This window comes from Gadus morhua, chromosome 10 (assembly GCF_902167405.1).
Source record: "Gadus morhua chromosome 10, gadMor3.0, whole genome shotgun sequence".
In the NCBI taxonomy this organism is placed as follows: Eukaryota; Metazoa; Chordata; class Actinopteri; order Gadiformes; family Gadidae; genus Gadus; species Gadus morhua.
Window position 1 is genome coordinate 18,810,187 of NC_044057.1, and position 17,328 is coordinate 18,827,514.

General features: G+C 41.1%; 3 protein-coding genes across 5 annotated transcripts; 2 read left to right on the top strand and 1 right to left on the bottom strand.

Moving 5' to 3' along the window:
• The first annotated feature begins 76 nt into the window (after nt 1-76).
• LOC115552323 (septin-8-A) lies at nt 77-13,464 on the top strand. 2 transcript variants are annotated; one of them, XM_030368301.1, is made up of 15 exons: nt 77-412; nt 4,170-4,284; nt 4,593-4,788; nt 5,243-5,429; nt 5,760-5,921; nt 6,672-6,768; nt 6,939-7,107; nt 7,318-7,450; nt 7,555-7,745; nt 9,253-11,448; nt 12,077-12,229; nt 12,372-12,469; nt 12,564-12,697; nt 13,031-13,098; nt 13,209-13,464. In XM_030368301.1, exons 1-10 carry the CDS (start codon nt 383-385, stop codon nt 9,254-9,256), a joined length of 1,284 nt encoding a protein of 427 aa, XP_030224161.1. In that variant the 5' UTR covers nt 77-382; the 3' UTR covers nt 9,257-11,448; nt 12,077-12,229; nt 12,372-12,469; nt 12,564-12,697; nt 13,031-13,098; nt 13,209-13,464. The 2 variants fall into 2 exon arrangements, with proteins under 2 accessions (XP_030224161.1, XP_030224160.1); XM_030368300.1 differs by having other exon boundaries at nt 10,298-11,448.
• On the top strand, nt 11,205-13,476 carry mcts1 (MCTS1 re-initiation and release factor). Of its 2 annotated transcripts, XM_030368305.1 has the most exons (6): nt 11,205-11,448; nt 12,077-12,229; nt 12,372-12,469; nt 12,564-12,697; nt 13,031-13,098; nt 13,209-13,476. In XM_030368305.1, the coding sequence occupies exons 1-6, from the start codon at nt 11,438-11,440 to the stop codon at nt 13,288-13,290; spliced, it is 546 nt and encodes a 181-aa protein (XP_030224165.1). In that variant the 5' UTR covers nt 11,205-11,437; the 3' UTR covers nt 13,291-13,476. The 2 variants fall into 2 exon arrangements, with proteins under 2 accessions (XP_030224165.1, XP_030224164.1); XM_030368304.1 differs by lacking the exon at nt 11,205-11,448 and having other exon boundaries at nt 12,063-12,229.
• Nucleotides 13,477-13,881: 405 nt separating this feature from the next.
• c1galt1c1 (C1GALT1-specific chaperone 1) lies at nt 13,882-16,371 on the bottom strand. Its single transcript, XM_030368302.1, has 2 exons — nt 16,186-16,371; nt 13,882-15,640 (listed from the first exon to the last, which is right to left on the bottom strand). The coding sequence occupies exon 2, from the start codon at nt 15,627-15,629 to the stop codon at nt 14,673-14,675; it is 957 nt and encodes a 318-aa protein (XP_030224162.1). The 5' UTR covers nt 15,630-15,640; nt 16,186-16,371; the 3' UTR covers nt 13,882-14,672.
• Between the last annotated feature and the right edge of the window lie 957 nt (nt 16,372-17,328).

A 17,328-nucleotide genomic window follows, 5' to 3' on the forward strand; every position in this document is an offset into this window, starting at 1 on the left:
TTTCCGGGGCCTCTTTAAAAACAATCACGTCGTGCGCGTCCACGGTATATTAAACCCAAATGCGCGTACTTATTTATCTATCATAAGCCCCACAAAGCCGCTATTATTTGTTCATGCTTTGACTAAAGTACATCTCCAATAATATTTGGAAGGATGAATCGTCTCTTTTCAATCGAAAATATTTAGATGATTCCCTTTGTGGTGCGGCGATCATAAACCAACCCCATAGTTCTCAATGAGCAAATTGATCGTGCATTCCAGCACCGAGGGGGTGTTGCCACCAAGTGGCCATGTTGAATGAATTAAGCCGTTCCCTTCCAATACTCCGTTCAGATGAAGACAGCTCCTCGTAAAGTCCCTCTTACTACTGCGGCGTCTGACGATGGCGACCACTGAAATAGATATTTTCGCTGTAAGTATCCCAGATATGTACATTATTCAGTGTAGGCCTATACATTACGCTTACGTAGAAAAATTGTCATCTCATTGCGACCTATTATTGACCGGGGTTTATGCCTCCCAACATCTTGTTTATTATAGCCTTCAGGTGCCTAGGTGGGGATTAGCCTATCCTGGCTGGTCTGACGTGCATGTCATGCGATGGCATCCTTATGTTGGTGTTGATAGCCAATGCATCGAACTCGGTGTGTTTGAATGCATTTTAAATAAGACTTTTTAAAGGTCAATTACGCACTCCAGCGCCGTGAGACGGGGTTACTCACGGGATGCAAACTCATTACGCTTCCATAACGAGGCCAGGCAGTAAACAAACTACTGTAGCAAAAATGCTAGTGTGCTTAGGTTGTTATAACGTTAATGTTTAATGGTAACTGTAATTATGCTCGTGTATTGCTGTTAGCATAAATATTGCAACGAAAGACGTTAGATTGGAGTGTGATCAAGCCTCGCCTCTGCTAATGACTGAGACAATTGCATTAAACACCACTTAGAGTTTATTGGTGTCTCACTTTGATTTATCATGCTCTTGCTCATGTTCTTGGGTCTCAGTCAAGGGTTGCCGGTTTTGCAAAATAAGGATAACAACCACACACGCACACACACACACACACACACACACACACACACACACACACACACACACACACACACACACACACACACACACATGGTGTGTGAGTAGAGGATTTGTAAGGGTATGGATACTCTCACCCTGTCAAATAACATCCATATAAAGAGCTCTTTGTTTCTTGCTTGCTTTTGTGTGTGTGTGCGTGTGTGTGCTCATCAAGCACATCATTTTCCTTGTGTGAAATCTTCTGAAATGGGAATTCTGTTTGTCCCAGCTTGTATCTGGCATAAGGAAGAGCAACATCTTCCAAGCATACAAATTAATCAGACTGGACTCATTTTTGGGCCATCTTTTGTCCCACGATTCAGACTTTTCAGGAAAACTTTTAAAAATCAAATTCCTTTACTGAAACCCCGTCAATGCATGCAACTTTGGATTGCACATTTTTTGTCGGCTATAAACAAGGGTTATTTTTGCTCATTATGGGTCTACCTATGGTTGTAATTTCCGAACTTAATCTTACTTCGCTTCACAAGGTGTATTTAAAGGCCCACTATGCAACTTCGGGCATTCCTTGGCTGTTTTCTTGATTTTGGCACGCACATTTCTCTACACAGCGCCCCCTACAGCTTCGTAGTAGATATTTCACAACACTGTCGTAACAACTCGTTGACGACCCTTCCCCATGCACTTCTACGCGAGCCATGTGCATTTGTTTTCAAAGAAGCCGGCGAATGCGTGGAGCCATGTCCGAAGTAGATGTTCATAAAGTGTAGGCAAGGTTATACATTTTTAAAATGGTGTATTTGTATTGCAATAAACATAAATCCATCCTTTTTTATAGTTGACGGGGAGAATTTATATCCTAGATTATAATTGTTATATCTTAGGTTGAACAGAACAATCAGTGTAAGAGGTTTGGCCAACATAATAATCTAAATAAACAAGAACCTGGATTCGGGGTTTCAGTCTGTATCTGGGGGACGAGACGGACGAACAGCAAAACACCCATGGAAACAAAGGTGTTTATATGGTTGCAACCAAGCAAGCTAGAAACATACAGGGCTCACAACAAAACGGTCGAGAAAACAATTTTTACAGGGCTCACAACAAAATGGTTGAGCAAACACATTTGTACAGAGACTATCAACATCAAGAATACCACGAAGACAAAGTTCACCCAAGGGTACTTTCAATTTCAAAAGCAACACGGCCGAGTCGGCGTCTGATTTGCAGTCTTCTTTTTCTTTCAGTTCACGCTATTCCTGAAAAGCTTGCCCAAAGTTTACTCGTGTCTGGCCTCTCTGTCGGTCAGTCTCCCTTTTCTCTTCTTCTGTTCCTCCGACATTGGGTTTCTCTGTCTCTTTTTAGTCGGCTGATCTATGATGAATATAACAATCCCTTAGTTGTTTGTGTTTATATCGAGCCGGTTCCGTGTTTCGGGGTCTGTGCCGTAAAGCACCAACGCCCGGAGTTCAGAACTTTCAACGCGTGACGCTTAGCGACGATAGCCAATCAGCGTGGAGCTTGACCCGACGTCACTGACAGAGAGTAGTGACCCTTGCACAGAAGGATACGGCCGACATCTTTCTTTATTCTGGGTGGAAATAGTAACATAGTTACGCCATTAAATGCGTTTATGGAAACATTTTTAGCGAGAAATGTGCATTTTACTTTCATAATGTTCGCTCGGTAAATGTGAAGGATGTTTGGTTCGATAGTTATGACGAAGAGTGAACGCTCCGTTCACTTGCATGGACAGCGTCTCTGGTTGCTAAGCAACCTCAACGTCTTGGCGGACTATTTCTCTGCTGATCAACACTACGAATGCTGGAAACACACCAGACACACCATGTGAAGTTATTTAACCCGATTATCGTTATTTATGAGTCTTTAGCCCAAGTGAAGGAGTTCAAGTACCTCGGGGTCTTGTTCGCGAGTGAGGGTACTATGGAGCGTGAGATTGGCCGGAGAATCGGAGCAGCGGGGGCGGTATTGCGTTCGCTTTACCGCACCGTTGTTACGAGACTCTGTCCATGCAAGTGAACGGAGCGTTCACTCTTCCTCCATTGGGAGGTGTTTCAGGCACGTCCAGTGGGGAGGAGACCTCGGGGAAGACCCTGGACTAGGTGGAGACCTCGGGGAAGACCCTGGACTAGGTGGATAGATTATATCTCAACACTGGCCTAGGAATGCCTCGGGATCCCCCCGTCAGAGCTGGTCAATGTGGCCCGGGAAAGGGAAGTCTGGAGCCCCCTGCTTGAGCTGCTCCCCCCGCGACCCGACCCCGGATAAACAGATGACGATGAGATGAGATCGTTATTTATATCCGAGATTATTTAATCTAACCCGATCTAAACTCTATCATGCACCCAAACACGGCGGCGTTTGGGTTTCCTACCTCGGACTCTAGCGCAGCCACATGCGCGTTGGGCGCGTTGAACCATTTTTGTGACACACAATGATCAAGCGTCAGGTTAGGCGCGTTAGTACGAGAGGAACCTGCGGTTCCTCTCGTACTGAGCAGGATTACTATTGCATTACTATTATTACGATTACTATTCATCAGTAGTTATCCAACGCGAGTAACGCGGTTGGTGTGGCCGTACCATTAGTCGATTGATCCATGATGAATGCAACAATTGCCTCGCAACTGGCTGTTTATATCTAGCCGGTGCCATGTTTGGGTGTGTGTCTGTGCCGTAAAGCATTTTCGAAACTACAATCTGACTACATTTTCGAGGATACTTCCGTTGCGTCACATCCGGATTGTGTCGGTCCGAACAGAGCAAGTTGCATATGCGCTTTTTCACTGGAGAGGCGACATGGGTAAATGACACACCCACCAATCGACCCAGAAATGGATGCAGAACCATCAGCATAACTCTCAACCTGCATACTTAATGTAATTTTGGCTAAAAAAGTTGCATAGTGGGCCTTTAACTGCCTTGCATTGTAAGCTGTTGAGGCATAATTATTTTATTGAATTGTCGATACCGCACTATGAAAGACATGGCGGCACAAGGGTGTGCCATGAATTCCATGTTCACTCAATTGCATTGTAAGGAAGTAAAGGGGCAATTGTCCAAAAGAAAGCATGCTGTCAATTGAAGTACATAAATATTTTTTTCTTTTTCAGAATGAAGAGAAGCGTAGCCTGGAGCTGGCTGGGCATGTTGGGTTCGACAGTCTTCCGGACCAGTTGGTCAGCAAGGCGGTCTCGCAAGGATTCTGCTTCAACATCCTTTGTGTCGGCAAGTTTGGATTGCATTAAAAGGAAATGCAGACAGTCAGACAGACACTTTATTAATCGCAAAGGAAAAAGGCAGCCAGTCGCTCTATTCAACACACCATAAAAAATTAGCAATGCACACAGAAACATACAAGATGCGGAAGTATACAAGATGCAATTTAGTCATTATGATGTTATTTGAAACAATAGTAAGGATAACTTCTTACATTATTATTATTTTAATTGTTTTGATACACAACGAAAATATTTCGGAGTTGCACGGAAGCACGGCCCACCTCATTATTTACAAATGTAAATTGCCTTCTACAGGTGAGACAGGGATCGGAAAGTCAACGTTAATCAACACTCTTTTCAACACAACGTTTGAGAGTGACGAAGCCAGCCATTACCTGCAAGATGTCCACCTACGGCCAAAAACGTATGACCTGCAGGAGAGCAACGTCAACTTAAAACTGACCATCGTGGACACTGTCGGGTTTGGAGACCAGATCAACAAAGACGAAAGGTATTGTTTACTTTTTGTGTTTTTCTTTTTTGTATTCATCTGCAAACTACTGAATGCATAACTGAACAGAGTACAGAGCATAGGCTGCATAAATTGTATGGTATATATTTAGAGTAGCTAAAGGAATCAGAAAGACGTGACCTTTTACTGTACATTTTAAATCATAAATGATTAATATCATTGATGTATATTGGATTAATGATTTTGTTTAACCGATGAAAGGTCATTTCTGTGTTCTGAAATATAATGACTAAAGGGATTGTAAAAGGCTGACATTCTGGGTTGCAAGGCTGCAGTAGCAGCAGAGTTTCTAGTCTGAGATAGTAAAACGTTGCCCAAAGTGCAAGGCAAGCTTAGCTCACATTGAACAGGAATCTAACCTATGATGTGGAGGAAGACGAGACAGCTGAGTTATCTGTGATTAATGTATCATAGCTTTCTGTTTACTATGCAGCTATAAACCCATTGTGGACTACATCGACACCCAGTTTGAAAATTTCCTCCAGGAGGAGATGAAAATCAAGCGTTCCCTGCACAACTACCACGACAGCAGAATCCACATCTGCCTGTACTTCATAGCCCCGACCGGCCACTCTCTCAAGTCCCTGGATCTGGTGACCATGAAGAAATTGGACAGCAAGGTTAATTATGCTTGACCACAAAAAATTGTAACTGATAATTTGTTTTGTATGTAGCTTACTCTGAAATAGTGATTGTTACACAGCAGTCACAACTAACTGATTTTGATCGCCCAACTTTCATGCATTAACTACTTAGGGATACCAACCTCATGCATGCAACCCTGATCGATGTAGAGCTTCTAGATTTATGTGGGCATGTTAATTAGGTGGGGATTATTGTTTGAAGCTAAACAGGTTAATTGATTATTATTAATGACATTTATTTATTCATTTTAAGTAGGTATATTTATTCATTAAAGTTTTTTATCTGCACATTTTTTTCGTATGCAGGTGAACATCATCCCTGTCATTGCAAAGGCTGACACAATCTCGAAGAGCGAATTGCACAAATTCAAGATTAAGATCATGAGTGAACTGGTGAGCAACGGAGTACAGATCTACCAGTTTCCCACAGAGGATGAAGCTGTCACGGAGATCAACTCCACTATGAATGTGAGCATGACTCCCTCTCTCTCTCTCTCTCTCTCTCTCTCTCTCTCTCTCTCTCTCTCTCTCTCTCTCTCTCTCTCTCTCTCTCTCTCTCTCTCTCTCTCTCTCTCTCTCTCTCTCTCTCTCTCTCTCTCTCTCTCTCTCTCTCTCTCTCTCTCTCTCTGGGCTTATACATATGTAATACATGTTTATAGAAATTATACATAGCCACAGGGGCTACAACAGACTCAGGCTGGATATTTGCTTTTGAAGTAAAAAAAGTAACAAAATGTCATGTTAAACCCCATTTCCTGTGCATACCGGTAAACAGCCTGTGTAATCTGTCCTCCCTGACTAAATGGATCCCACCTAACACTAGGGGCAGTTTTCTGATACAAGGCTTGGACCTTAAATCAGTTCAATTGAGATCTTCTGTCCAATGAACCCAAAATATCAAATGCAAAACAAAAGTATTTTAGGTGCAATATAATACAATGCTATACAAGTCCTTGCTATTCAAAGCTAGACATTTTATTATCCATATATATGTATAATATTTTGATGTACCTGCGAGAGAGCGAGGCGAGAGGATGCAAATAAAAGCATAACATAGCACCTCACAATGTCTCTCAAAATCGCAGTATACCTGACAGTTGACCCCTGGTGTCCAGCAGAGGGAATAGCAGGAATAGGATTCCAGGCAGTATGCCATTCAGACAAGGAATACACCGAGCTGGCCTCTGCTTTAATGGTCCTGCAATTGTCTACCAACAGGCTCATCTTCCCTTTGCTGTGATTGGCAGCGTGGAACAGGTGAAAGTGGGCAACAAGATGGTCAGGGCGAGGCTCTATCCTTGGGGATCAGTACAGGGTGAGTCTGTACCACTGTGTTAAACAAAACTGCCGTTTTCAATGAAATACCTATTGCTCCACTATAGATCTCTGGTTAAGATAATCATTAGATCATTTGCCATTAACATGTGAAGTTGACATTCGAGGCAATATTGGATTCATTCAGAATGTCCGCCTTTTTTATAACAGTGGAGAACGAGAGCCACTGTGACTTTGTGAAGCTCAGGGAAATGCTGCTTCGTGTCAACATTGAGGATCTAAGAGAACAGACGCACGCGCGCCACTATGAGCTCTACCGTCGCTGCAAACTGGAGGAAATGGGATTCAAGGACACAGATCCAGACAGCCAGCCCTTCAGGTGAGATCAAGCCAGGAGCTGAGTTAAAGCTTTGGTGGGAAGACATCCAGAGATTGTAATCCCAATATCTAATAGTTTGTCTATTGAAAGTGGCTGAACCTCTTTATGGATTGGAATGGTTGGGACATTTAAAAAAATCTGACAGTGTAAACTGTGTCTAAGCTGTGTCAAAACTCAAGACTTAGTATTGATTCTGTATGTATCCCACAGCCTGCAGCAGACCTACGAGACCAAGAGGAAGGAGTTCCTGGTGGAGCTTCAGCGCAAGGAGGAGGAGATGAGACAGATGTTTGTCAACAAAGTGAAGGAGACGGAGGCGGAACTGAAGGAGAAGGAAAGAGAGGTAGGCGTGAGGCGCGTAGATGGATGAATCCATCCATGAAGCTGTCATTTGACTTTAAGAATACCTAAAGTCAAACATGCATCATGTTGTACCGCCCCCTCCAGCTGCATGAAAGGTTTGAGCAGTTAAAGCGCATGCACCACGATGAGAAGAGGAACCTGGAGGAGAAGAGACGGGAGCTGGAGGAGGAGATGAACTCTTTCAACAGAAGAAAGGTGGCTGCCGAGACGCTCATGGGTCAGGCACTACAGAGCTGCTCCCAGCAGCCCTTCAAGAAGGACAAGGACAAGAAGAAGTAAGTCCACTTTGTTTTGGTTGGTGTTGCTCTGGTGGCTGTTCTTGATGGTGGCGTCGGAATTTTAATGACGCAAAAAAAAATCAAAATGATTGATTTTTCAAATATAAATAAAGGTAAAATGAATCCGGAAATTAACAAATCAAAAATCAGTCAATTTAATAAATAATCGAGTATCTGTGGCTGTTAAAGGCCTTTAATAAGTTTATTGCATTATTTCATTCGACCCAAATGAAATGATGAGATAGCTTACCTGTCTGTCTATTAGCCACCTGCTAGCACTGTGCCTGTGCACTCATTGCGCATGACAGGAGTCTTCCACAAAATGTTCCAGAAGGCTAGGCAGACCTATTGCTAAAGATAGCAAGCTAGTCATGTGTGATTTAAGGGAGTGGCTTTGTAGGGCGGCCCCAAAAGGAGGGCTGGTATCCTTTTGGTTGGTTACCTTCAAAATCGAGCTTACTCCGGCTGTTTTCCCCCAAATTGCCTACCCTAGCTTTAAGTCATGACTCGGTGTTCTACCGCCTGGTCTGGGGTTGAAGTGAGAAGAGAATGGAGCATTGTCATACCAGTAGCCCTGTTGGCTACGACACTAATACTTGGGACAGATTGAGTGTGACTTGGTGCAGCGAGACCCTGTTGGGGGGTCACAGCGTTTATTATGCTGCTCGCTGCCAATATCTCTGTGTGTTGACCTGGAAGATTGCATCTCCGACCAGGGCTCTACTCTTTAAATACTACAAAATGCTACAATCCTAATCAATAAAGACAGTGTACATGCAAATAAGAATATTACTTGGATGACAATGAGATCATCTAAATCTTAAATGGCCAATAAAAAACATTGCACACAAAAAAAACATCAGCATTATATTCATTACATAAAAGCGGCATTCTTGAAGTTCTCAATTTCATTCTATTTTGCTGCACCTATGGCGACAAAAAAAAGCTGTTTGTTGTTAAAGACACAAGTGAGTTGAAGAATGGTTCTGTTGCTGTAGCTCCAACTACCTTCTCTGTTGGAACAACCACTGCTGGGTGATGGAAACTGTGTCACTACTTGTGGTGCTTTTGATTGTGAATGCATGGCAGGAAATCCTGCATATGTCAGGGCTTTTATCAGTGGGCCATAGGCTCAATCCCCATTGTTTTACCTCATTCGGAGAAAGCGACTTACCTGAAATTTACTGAAAGAAAAAATCTTTGGAAATCTTCGAGATTGCAACTTTAACAAATATTTGTATATGCCTATATATAATGCATCATTTAGATAAATATAGGAAGATAGATGAATGAAGATAATTGATGTTGAGATTGATCAATTCAAGTAATGGGATGATGTTATGCCTTATGTTTTGAAGGTTATTTGTTAATTGTAGTAAAGGTTAATTTTTAATATTGGTGGTTTGTAAGATATCATTCATAAATCAACAACCCCTATTTGTCTTCATTTTTTTTCCGTCATATTTATCATGTTTTTGCCATTTGTTTTCTGTCCTCTTTTTAGTTGATTTATGGAGCAGTCATCAAGGAAAACCAGGAATGTGTCTTTCATCAGCATGGGAAAAGGCTTTGATATTTGACCTTACTTTTGACATTGTATGTGTAGACACACAAACACTGAGGCAATATATGTATGTGAGCTAAATTGGCCATAAGCCACTGTGAGCTTATGGATCAAAAAAGGTATGAACGAACAGTCGATTCAATGTGTCCCTAATGCTGACTCTGCTAGATATGTGAAAACAGAAGCACAGACTACTATCATAACACTGCTTGTGTTGTTTTATGTTTGTGCCGCCAATGTGCAGTTGTCTGCCTTTGGAGATGTGACTCACAATGCAAAGCACCCAACTAAAATACTCTCCTGTCTTCTAGCTAACAGCAGCTTCAATTGCACTAGCATTAGAAAGGGCTAGGGTTAACAGAGTTTGTGTTTTGCTATCGATTATTACATATTTATATGATATAACTCACTATTGTATTGGAATTAACTCAGTGTCCTGCAATATAAAGACAGGTTGTGATACAATAACTTTAATGCACAAGTTGAGTTCTCTTCGGCTATATTAGAGTAAAACATTTTGTAATGTACATAGTTATTTTAATACACTACATGTATTTTCTGACCTGATAGTGTGGAGTGAGTTTTTTTTTTTAAAGATGTTGTCCTTCAGAAGGCATGCAAAGATGTGAGCTCTGTCACTGATTTAATAATTTACTTTAACAATAGGAAGGAATAACTTATTTGCTTTTCCATTCAAATAAAGAATGATGAAACTAAGCCATGCATCTGTTCATCATTCTGTTGATTAATTTCTCCATATCTCCCCTCACTTATCCCAAAATATGTCAGACCATCCTTATCAGTGAAACTAAATACCCATGCTATACATGGATACCAAATCACAGTATCAACATTTTGCATGTATGATAATAAGTCTAATTGGTTGTCTATGTATGTGTTTCTTCATGTTATTAGATAGGTGAGAGCATACTGCAATTGTTGTTGTTCTAAAACTGGCTGACATGGCTTTTCTCTCTTTTCATAGCTTCTTTAGTCTTCCGTCCGCGTGCTCCTTAACCTCAGGAAGGAATTTGAATTAGAAGACTATGCACCCCAACAAAAGATCGCAGCCTCCCCGTGAGGTCTACCTTCACATGTATTCATAAGCAGTGGCTTCAAAGCATGGTTTCTGCATGAACACAACCCCCCCTGAAATAAAATCTCAAAAATGAAATTATTGTCATAATAATCTTAGATCCTTGACATTTAAAGGTATGTACACTTTCCCCTTTGACAATTGATCAACACTGTGAAGGTATTGGATATAAAAATGTATTTTTTAATCGTTTGGCTAGGGTTATCTTCACTTCAGCACTTTAAATTGTATTATTTAATATTTATTAATATTTAATATGACTATTGAAAATAGTGTGTCTATATGACGAGAATAGCCAATTATAATGAATATTGTTTCTGTTTAATAGTTTTTTATAATTTTGCTTTGGCTATAGTGTAGGCCTATCTAAGACGAACAAATTGTCTAATTATTTCAGTGTAAAGAGACAAAAACTCAGGCTGGTGAAGTCGATTAAATGATTATGATTACAGCAGTGCTTGAAAGTATGTCGTTAGTGGATTTATATTTTTTGCTGTAATAAATATCTACATTGAAAACACCTGCTTGACTTGCTTTCTCACTGGCTGGCTGCAGAAGAACGATATCACCATACGGCGAGACTGTTCAATAAGATAGCAAAGTTGTATGGGAAAGGCAAACAATTGCAATGCAAACCGGTAGTATTTAGAAAAGTAAGAAACCTAACGAATGCATAACGTTAAAGATTAAACACATTAACGCTCTAAAACAATATTAAACTACTTCCATGACGCGATTGGGTGGACGACGATGCAAACTTATGAAACTTATCTTCCAAACCAGAAGACCTCATTACATCCATGTAAGAACTGTCGGCAAAAGAGTAATCGTATCTGCCGTAGAGCGTAAAACTGCCGTAAAATGACGTAATCGTGGCCCTTCAGGAGGAAACAAGCGTGGAATTGCACTGGAGTGGTTTCATAGATGAGTTGTGTTTCATTAATACATTGTATTTTCTCTTAAACGGCAGACTAGGTAGAGACAAGCACTGACATTGTGGAGAAAACACAGTGAAAACGACCAACGAGGATGTTTAAAAAGTAAGGTGTTCATCTTTAATTATCAAGTTGCTTTTGCTAAATGGCTAGCTAACCGGATCCACTAGCAGAATCGTTCCAATGACAACCATGGGCTGCATTTCAGGAAAATAATAATTTTGCTTACGACCTAGATGGTTTACTATGAAGTAAAATATAGTCCCTAAATATGGTCTACTGTTTGACATATTCATTGGAAGAACGTCTAACCGGAGACAAGCTTGTTAAACTTTGTTACAGCGGTAGTTGTCTATCTCTCCGTTTCAACCTAAACACGCTTTACATTACATGCATGGTAATAACAGAAAGAAGTCAAAGGATTTATCACTGCCGATAGTCAAGAGGAAAGCCTGTCTTTCTTTTTCTTGAGAAACCGCCATGGATATGCTATTCGTATGACCATATGCGTAATGTGGCGGACCACGTTATTATTTATTCAGATCTTCATAATCAGTATCCGTCATATGGCCTAAAATGTTCCTCTGTCATGGGGCCAATCTAGTCTCGCTATGAATGCTGGATCCGATATTCAGGTTAATAGGCTCTTAACTGATCTGACTACATCACATCTTGCGTTACTCCTGCAGTCTAATACATAATAATAACAACTGTCTTTCATGTCTTCCCTTAGATTTGATGAGAAGGAAAACGTTTCCAATTGCATTCAGCTGAAGACTTCGGTTATCAAAGGAATAAAAAACCAACTGCTGGACCAGTTTCCTGACATAGAATCATGGCTAAACCACATTATGCCAAAAAAAGATCCTGTCAAAATAGTGAGATGGTAACTGGTACTATTCTACTAAATTATTCCACAAATATATAGATATATATGTATGGTTGTATGTATATCTGATGTATATTATATCCTATAGCTGGTTCACACCATATATACTGCCTCATTTTGCTGTTATTTGATTCTCTAGCCATGAACACATTGAAATCCTGACAGTGAATGGAGAGCTTCTATTCTTCAGACAAAGAGAAGGACCATTCTACCCAACTCTCAGACTACTACATAAATGTAAATATTGATATTGTTTCGATAGTAATCTGGCCTAATATGGATGTGGGTTGTTAATATGTTGTTAATTGTTATATGCATTTGTATGTTACAGATCCTTTTATCCTTCCACATCAACAAGTAGACAAAGGGGCTATTAAATTTGTCCTAAGTGGTGCCAATATCATGTGCCCTGGGTTGACGTCACCAGGTGCCAAACTCTACCCAGCAGCTACAGACACAGTGGTTGTATCCTTTCTCAATAGTGTACAATCCCGTCAACTATTTAGAAATACTGTATTTACCACAATTGTTAGATATTTATGTTAAGCATAAATCCAGATTATTACTGATATAGCGTTTGGCATTTGTTTGTAGATCTTTGGCACATTATCAATTAAATGGTTTCACTGTCACATAATTCTGCAGCTACCACCCACTTTTCCTGGGTTTAACGTTCTCATACTTTATATTACGTTGTTATGTTTAAATGTGCTTCATAATATTGGATTTGGATGATATTTTATTTTAAGGCTGTTTTCATCCCGCACTCTGACGTTTGTCTTTAATGGTCGACGATAGGCCATAATGGCAGAGGGGAAACAACATGCACTTTGTGTTGGAGTGATGAAGATGTCTGCAGAGAGCATGTAAGATATTACACCTGTACACATTTTTGTAACTGTGACCCACCATGCTGCTTCAAATCATATCTTTTTCTCTTTCTTTTTCATCTTTCCTGACGGTTCTCTTCGGGCAGAGAAAAAGTCAACAAGGGCATCGGAATTGAAAATGTTCATTATCTTAACGACGGACTGTGGCACATGAAGACGTACAAGTGAGGTCACCAATATCCCCGCCTGCCCCCCCAACCAGTAGCCCTGGACAGCATGGAGCTTGTCATAGTGCGGGAATGAGCTGCCAGTCAGTTGTTTACACCAATGGACTTAGCTGTGTCACCTGCTGTAAGCATTGAATCAAAGCATAATGCAAAAATAATAAAAACCTGCATTACATCTCCCCTTTCATTTGGTGTTTAGAATGTTATTTGATTAACCTTTAGCTCCAGTCTGTGAAGCACTTTGGTACATTTATTAAAAGGTGATAAATAATGCTACACATAATAAATATAAACAGATTTTAGGATGTAACGAGTAGTAAAAGGGGAGCATTTGCGCCAGGCAGACACACGCAACCGGTGCACTGCACCGGGGCCCATGGAGGAAGAAAATATATACATCGCCCAGGGCGGCAAATGTGTCGGGGGCGCTCTCTGTTGGCGCCCCTAATTAATTAACTAAATTATACGAAACCCTCACCGCAGTAAGCAGGACAACGCGACCAGCCCCCCCCGAAATGTACGACCCCAGGGGGTGCGGTTGCATATTTGAAGCGTAGACAGGCATGACAAAAACACAAATAAACATAAGATCTCCCCCCAACCAATTACCTTTTTTATTAAAGGCTACCGTGTAAAACACTTTAGAATTATTGTTTGTATCAAGAAAATAAAGATCCCACCGGTGGGAGATCTAATGTGTTATTTATGTTTTTGTTATAATACACACGTGCATGTTGCAGAAAATGTGCAACATTGCGACCCACTTTTCGGTGGGTCGCAGAATTCGGTGTAACACCGGCCCTGTAAAGTGTACATATTTATAATTAGAGTTTTCTGATTACAGTTTAATGCATTTTTCACAATTCACCAGCTCTCATTTTGAAGGCTGAACAGACAATTTGACTGGAACTACTTAGCAGGTAGTTGTTTTTTTGCGTTTAAGATATTAAGGAATTTCTTGCCGAGGATCCATGGCTGCCTTTGTGAATGTCGGCGAATATATAATCGATTATTCGTTCATACCACCCACTGATCATTCGACCATGTGAGCTATTCACATCCCTACTTATAATATACTTTTGGCTTGAAAACCACTTATTTTTTATTATAGTATAAATGTCGATAGAGATGTAATTACAATTGTTGATTTATGGAACATGCATAAAAGAACAAATCTCACAACAATTCTCAGACTGTTGATCACATTGTTAAGAAAATCCAATATTGGTACCAATTTTAAAATCAGATTTAAATATTAATCTTATCCCGATCCACCATTCCTTGGTAAAAAGTAAATTAAGAAAAAGCACCTTCGCAAAAACATTTACACAGACATGGAGAGAATCATAATTCCATGATCAGACACAAAAAGTACAAAACAGATTAGTCATTGTCCGAACCCTCAGGAGGTTGAAAGAGCAGCATGTCATTAAAATTGTGTCCATAGGGACGAAGTCTGTACACGCCAAACATCATGACTTGCATCTGATTCGAAGACATTCCACTGAATGTGATGGCCAGGTCTGAACAGCAGCCCTCCACGACATTTGAGGGGTTGTTTTGAAGGCTATCAGTGATGAGGCGCTCCACACTTTTGCTATTAAAAAGTCCCTTTCCTTCCAGATCTTCCCCGTTCTCAGCAAACACTCCAGTGTACTTCAGGCATATGGCCAGCTGCTTCTCCTCAGTGACCTTCCACAGGCTACTCTCAGTCTCTGGACATTTCTCACCATCCTGAAACACGTTCATAAGCCTTTTTAGAGCTTCATAGCTAAGGACAATACCGCTTTCATACTCAACATAGTCCAGTTCTCCGGACTTCATGGCATGGCCAATGTAGAATGGTTCACTGGGATCCTTAGCCAATACAAGGTATTTCAGGTTCTCAATGATGGCGAATGTAGTAGGTCTTGCGATAAAAAACCAGCGGATATCCCCGGCATTGTCATAGGCATGTTTGAGAGCCTTGCGGAGTCTGGCCCATTCATTTGGTTCCTTTAGGTCTATTGCCTCAAGCTCCTTGAAGGCCTCTGAGCTGTAGAAGGCTGCCTTATCACAGTGTTTGCTCCAGGTGTCTTTGACTGTGGCCCAATGCTGCAGAACCTTAGGATGGACCATAATAAGGCAATAGACTCGCACCTGTTTGGTAAGTTCCTCCATCTGATTCTCTGTCAGGCCTCGAAGCTCGTCTTTGCTGGGCGCTTTGACATGATGGTGCTTGTGGTTGTCCTCTTCGGTGAAAGAATAACTGGGGGTTAAAGTGCCAACGAATGCCAACACCAAGCAGAAGAGTGCTCCAAGGAGCACCCCCTTCAGGAAGGAGTGGCCGTCCGACAACATGTTGGACGTCACTGAATTATGCAGGGGAGAGGACAGAAAAGTATTATTACCATTTGACCCACTACATCACATTTAATTTAAAATAAGTTGCTTTTGGGTTTGGTTTGAACTTTTACATTTAATAAAGTGCTGCTTCTAATAGCCACGAGGGGTCTAAACGCCGTTGAATGCCTTCAGGGTTTGCTGTTCTGACGTGGAGCTCCGTTTTCGGAGATGTGCTTCCACCTTTGGCTACGTCTCTCTAAACGTGTAGACCCAGCGCGACGAAAACCTTTAGTTTGGGTATCTTACACCTCATTAAACGAAATCTGTTGTTACAGTTGGGTAATAATTCGATATTATAAAAGCAGAAATAACCAAGAAATCATGGCACAACATCAAGCTACGGCATATCACCAGGAAATAGATTATGGAATGGGTCAATAACTGTCCCAAAAGACCCTTTGGCACACACAAATAATAATAATAATAGCAGGAAATAGTAGTAATAGCCTACTATTTAAAAACACAAGCGTTATCGATCGATAGAAATACGCAATTAAAATATATATTGTACCTCGGTGGCCGTCAGTGACACTGCTGTGGTTGGTATCTCCGTTTGAGAAATGAGGTTGCCTATCTGGTTATGTGAGTACTCAAATGTACGCTTTCTTGGCCCAAGCTTCCCCAGTTAAGCCCGTTCATTATCGCTGCCAAAATAAGAGGTATGATTTCCGGGTCCGGGTGACATGACTTGTGTTTTGCCAAGGCTGATTGGCTGTTTCTTTTTTTTTTTTATGTCTACGGTGAAGACACTATTTCAACTGAAATAGTCGCAACACTGAGATAAAAAAATAAATAAAAAGGCTTTGGTAACGAGGAAGGTGGGCGTGTTATTCCCATGGCTGCGCCCCAGGGCAACTTTGTGTTATTTTATTAGTTTTGTCGTTGTGTAGCCTATAAGCGATGTTTTATATGAAACGAATCACACACCGTGGCGTTACACGTGTCCTGGAAGCCTGACCTTCCCTCGGAAGCAAACATCAAAATCAACAGCTGCTCCGCAACTGAATCTGACCACAGGGCTGCCAAATGTCACTAAAAGTGTGGAGTGAGATAACGTGTGTTGGGGTCGGAGCGACCAAACACTGCAAAAAGAGTCGATAATTGATTTGGAAAAATCGGTTTTGCAATACAAATTCAGACAAATTAAATTAATCGTTTTTTGTATAGATTTGCAATGAATATAAATTGACATGAATTTCAACGTCAGTATTAGACTTGAAGGACAGTGGGCTCCATTAATAGGGCATGGGGTTAAGGAATTATTAAAATCAGCCCCTCTTCAGCGTGTGTGTGTGTGTGTGTGTGTGTGTGTGTGTGTGTGTGTGTGTGTGTGTGTGTGTGTGTGTGTGTGTGTGTGTGTGTGTGTGTGTGTGTGTGTGTGTGTGTGTGTGTGTGTGGAATGACCTCTTGGATAACTTTGACTTTAAAGTACAAAACTTTATTCAAGGGACGTTATAATGTCACATTTTTAAAAAGTTCTGAATTATGCTAATTGTTTCTTTCCATGGGCACACTTCGTGAACAAGGCACAAGGAAAACTCGTCCCACCGACAGGTGTCGTGCCAATGTAATTTCCCAGCGACCAGGGACACGCTATCTATCGGGTATCAGCATCCCCGATAGATAGCGCGTCCCTGGTCGCGGGAGAGCGAAT

Coding starts and splice junctions, on each gene's coding strand:
- c1galt1c1 (XM_030368302.1), bottom strand. CDS start 15,629: ATGTTGTCGGACGGCCACTCCTTCCTGAAGGGGGTGCTCCTTGGAGCA.
- LOC115552323 (XM_030368300.1), top strand. CDS start 383: ATGGCGACCACTGAAATAGATATTTTCGCT. Junction 413..4,169: donor CTGAAATAGATATTTTCGCT/GTAAGTATCCCA, acceptor TTTCTTTTTCAG/AATGAAGAGAAGCGTAGCCT. Junction 7,746..10,297: donor AAGGACAAGGACAAGAAGAA/GTAAGTCCACTT, acceptor CTCTTTTCATAG/CTTCTTTAGTCTTCCGTCCG.
- mcts1 (XM_030368304.1), top strand. CDS start 12,063: ATGTCTTCCCTTAGATTTGATGAGAAGGAAAACGTTTCCAATTGCATT. Junction 12,470..12,563: donor TCTCAGACTACTACATAAAT/GTAAATATTGAT, acceptor TGTATGTTACAG/ATCCTTTTATCCTTCCACAT. Junction 13,099..13,208: donor AAGATGTCTGCAGAGAGCAT/GTAAGATATTAC, acceptor CTCTTCGGGCAG/AGAAAAAGTCAACAAGGGCA.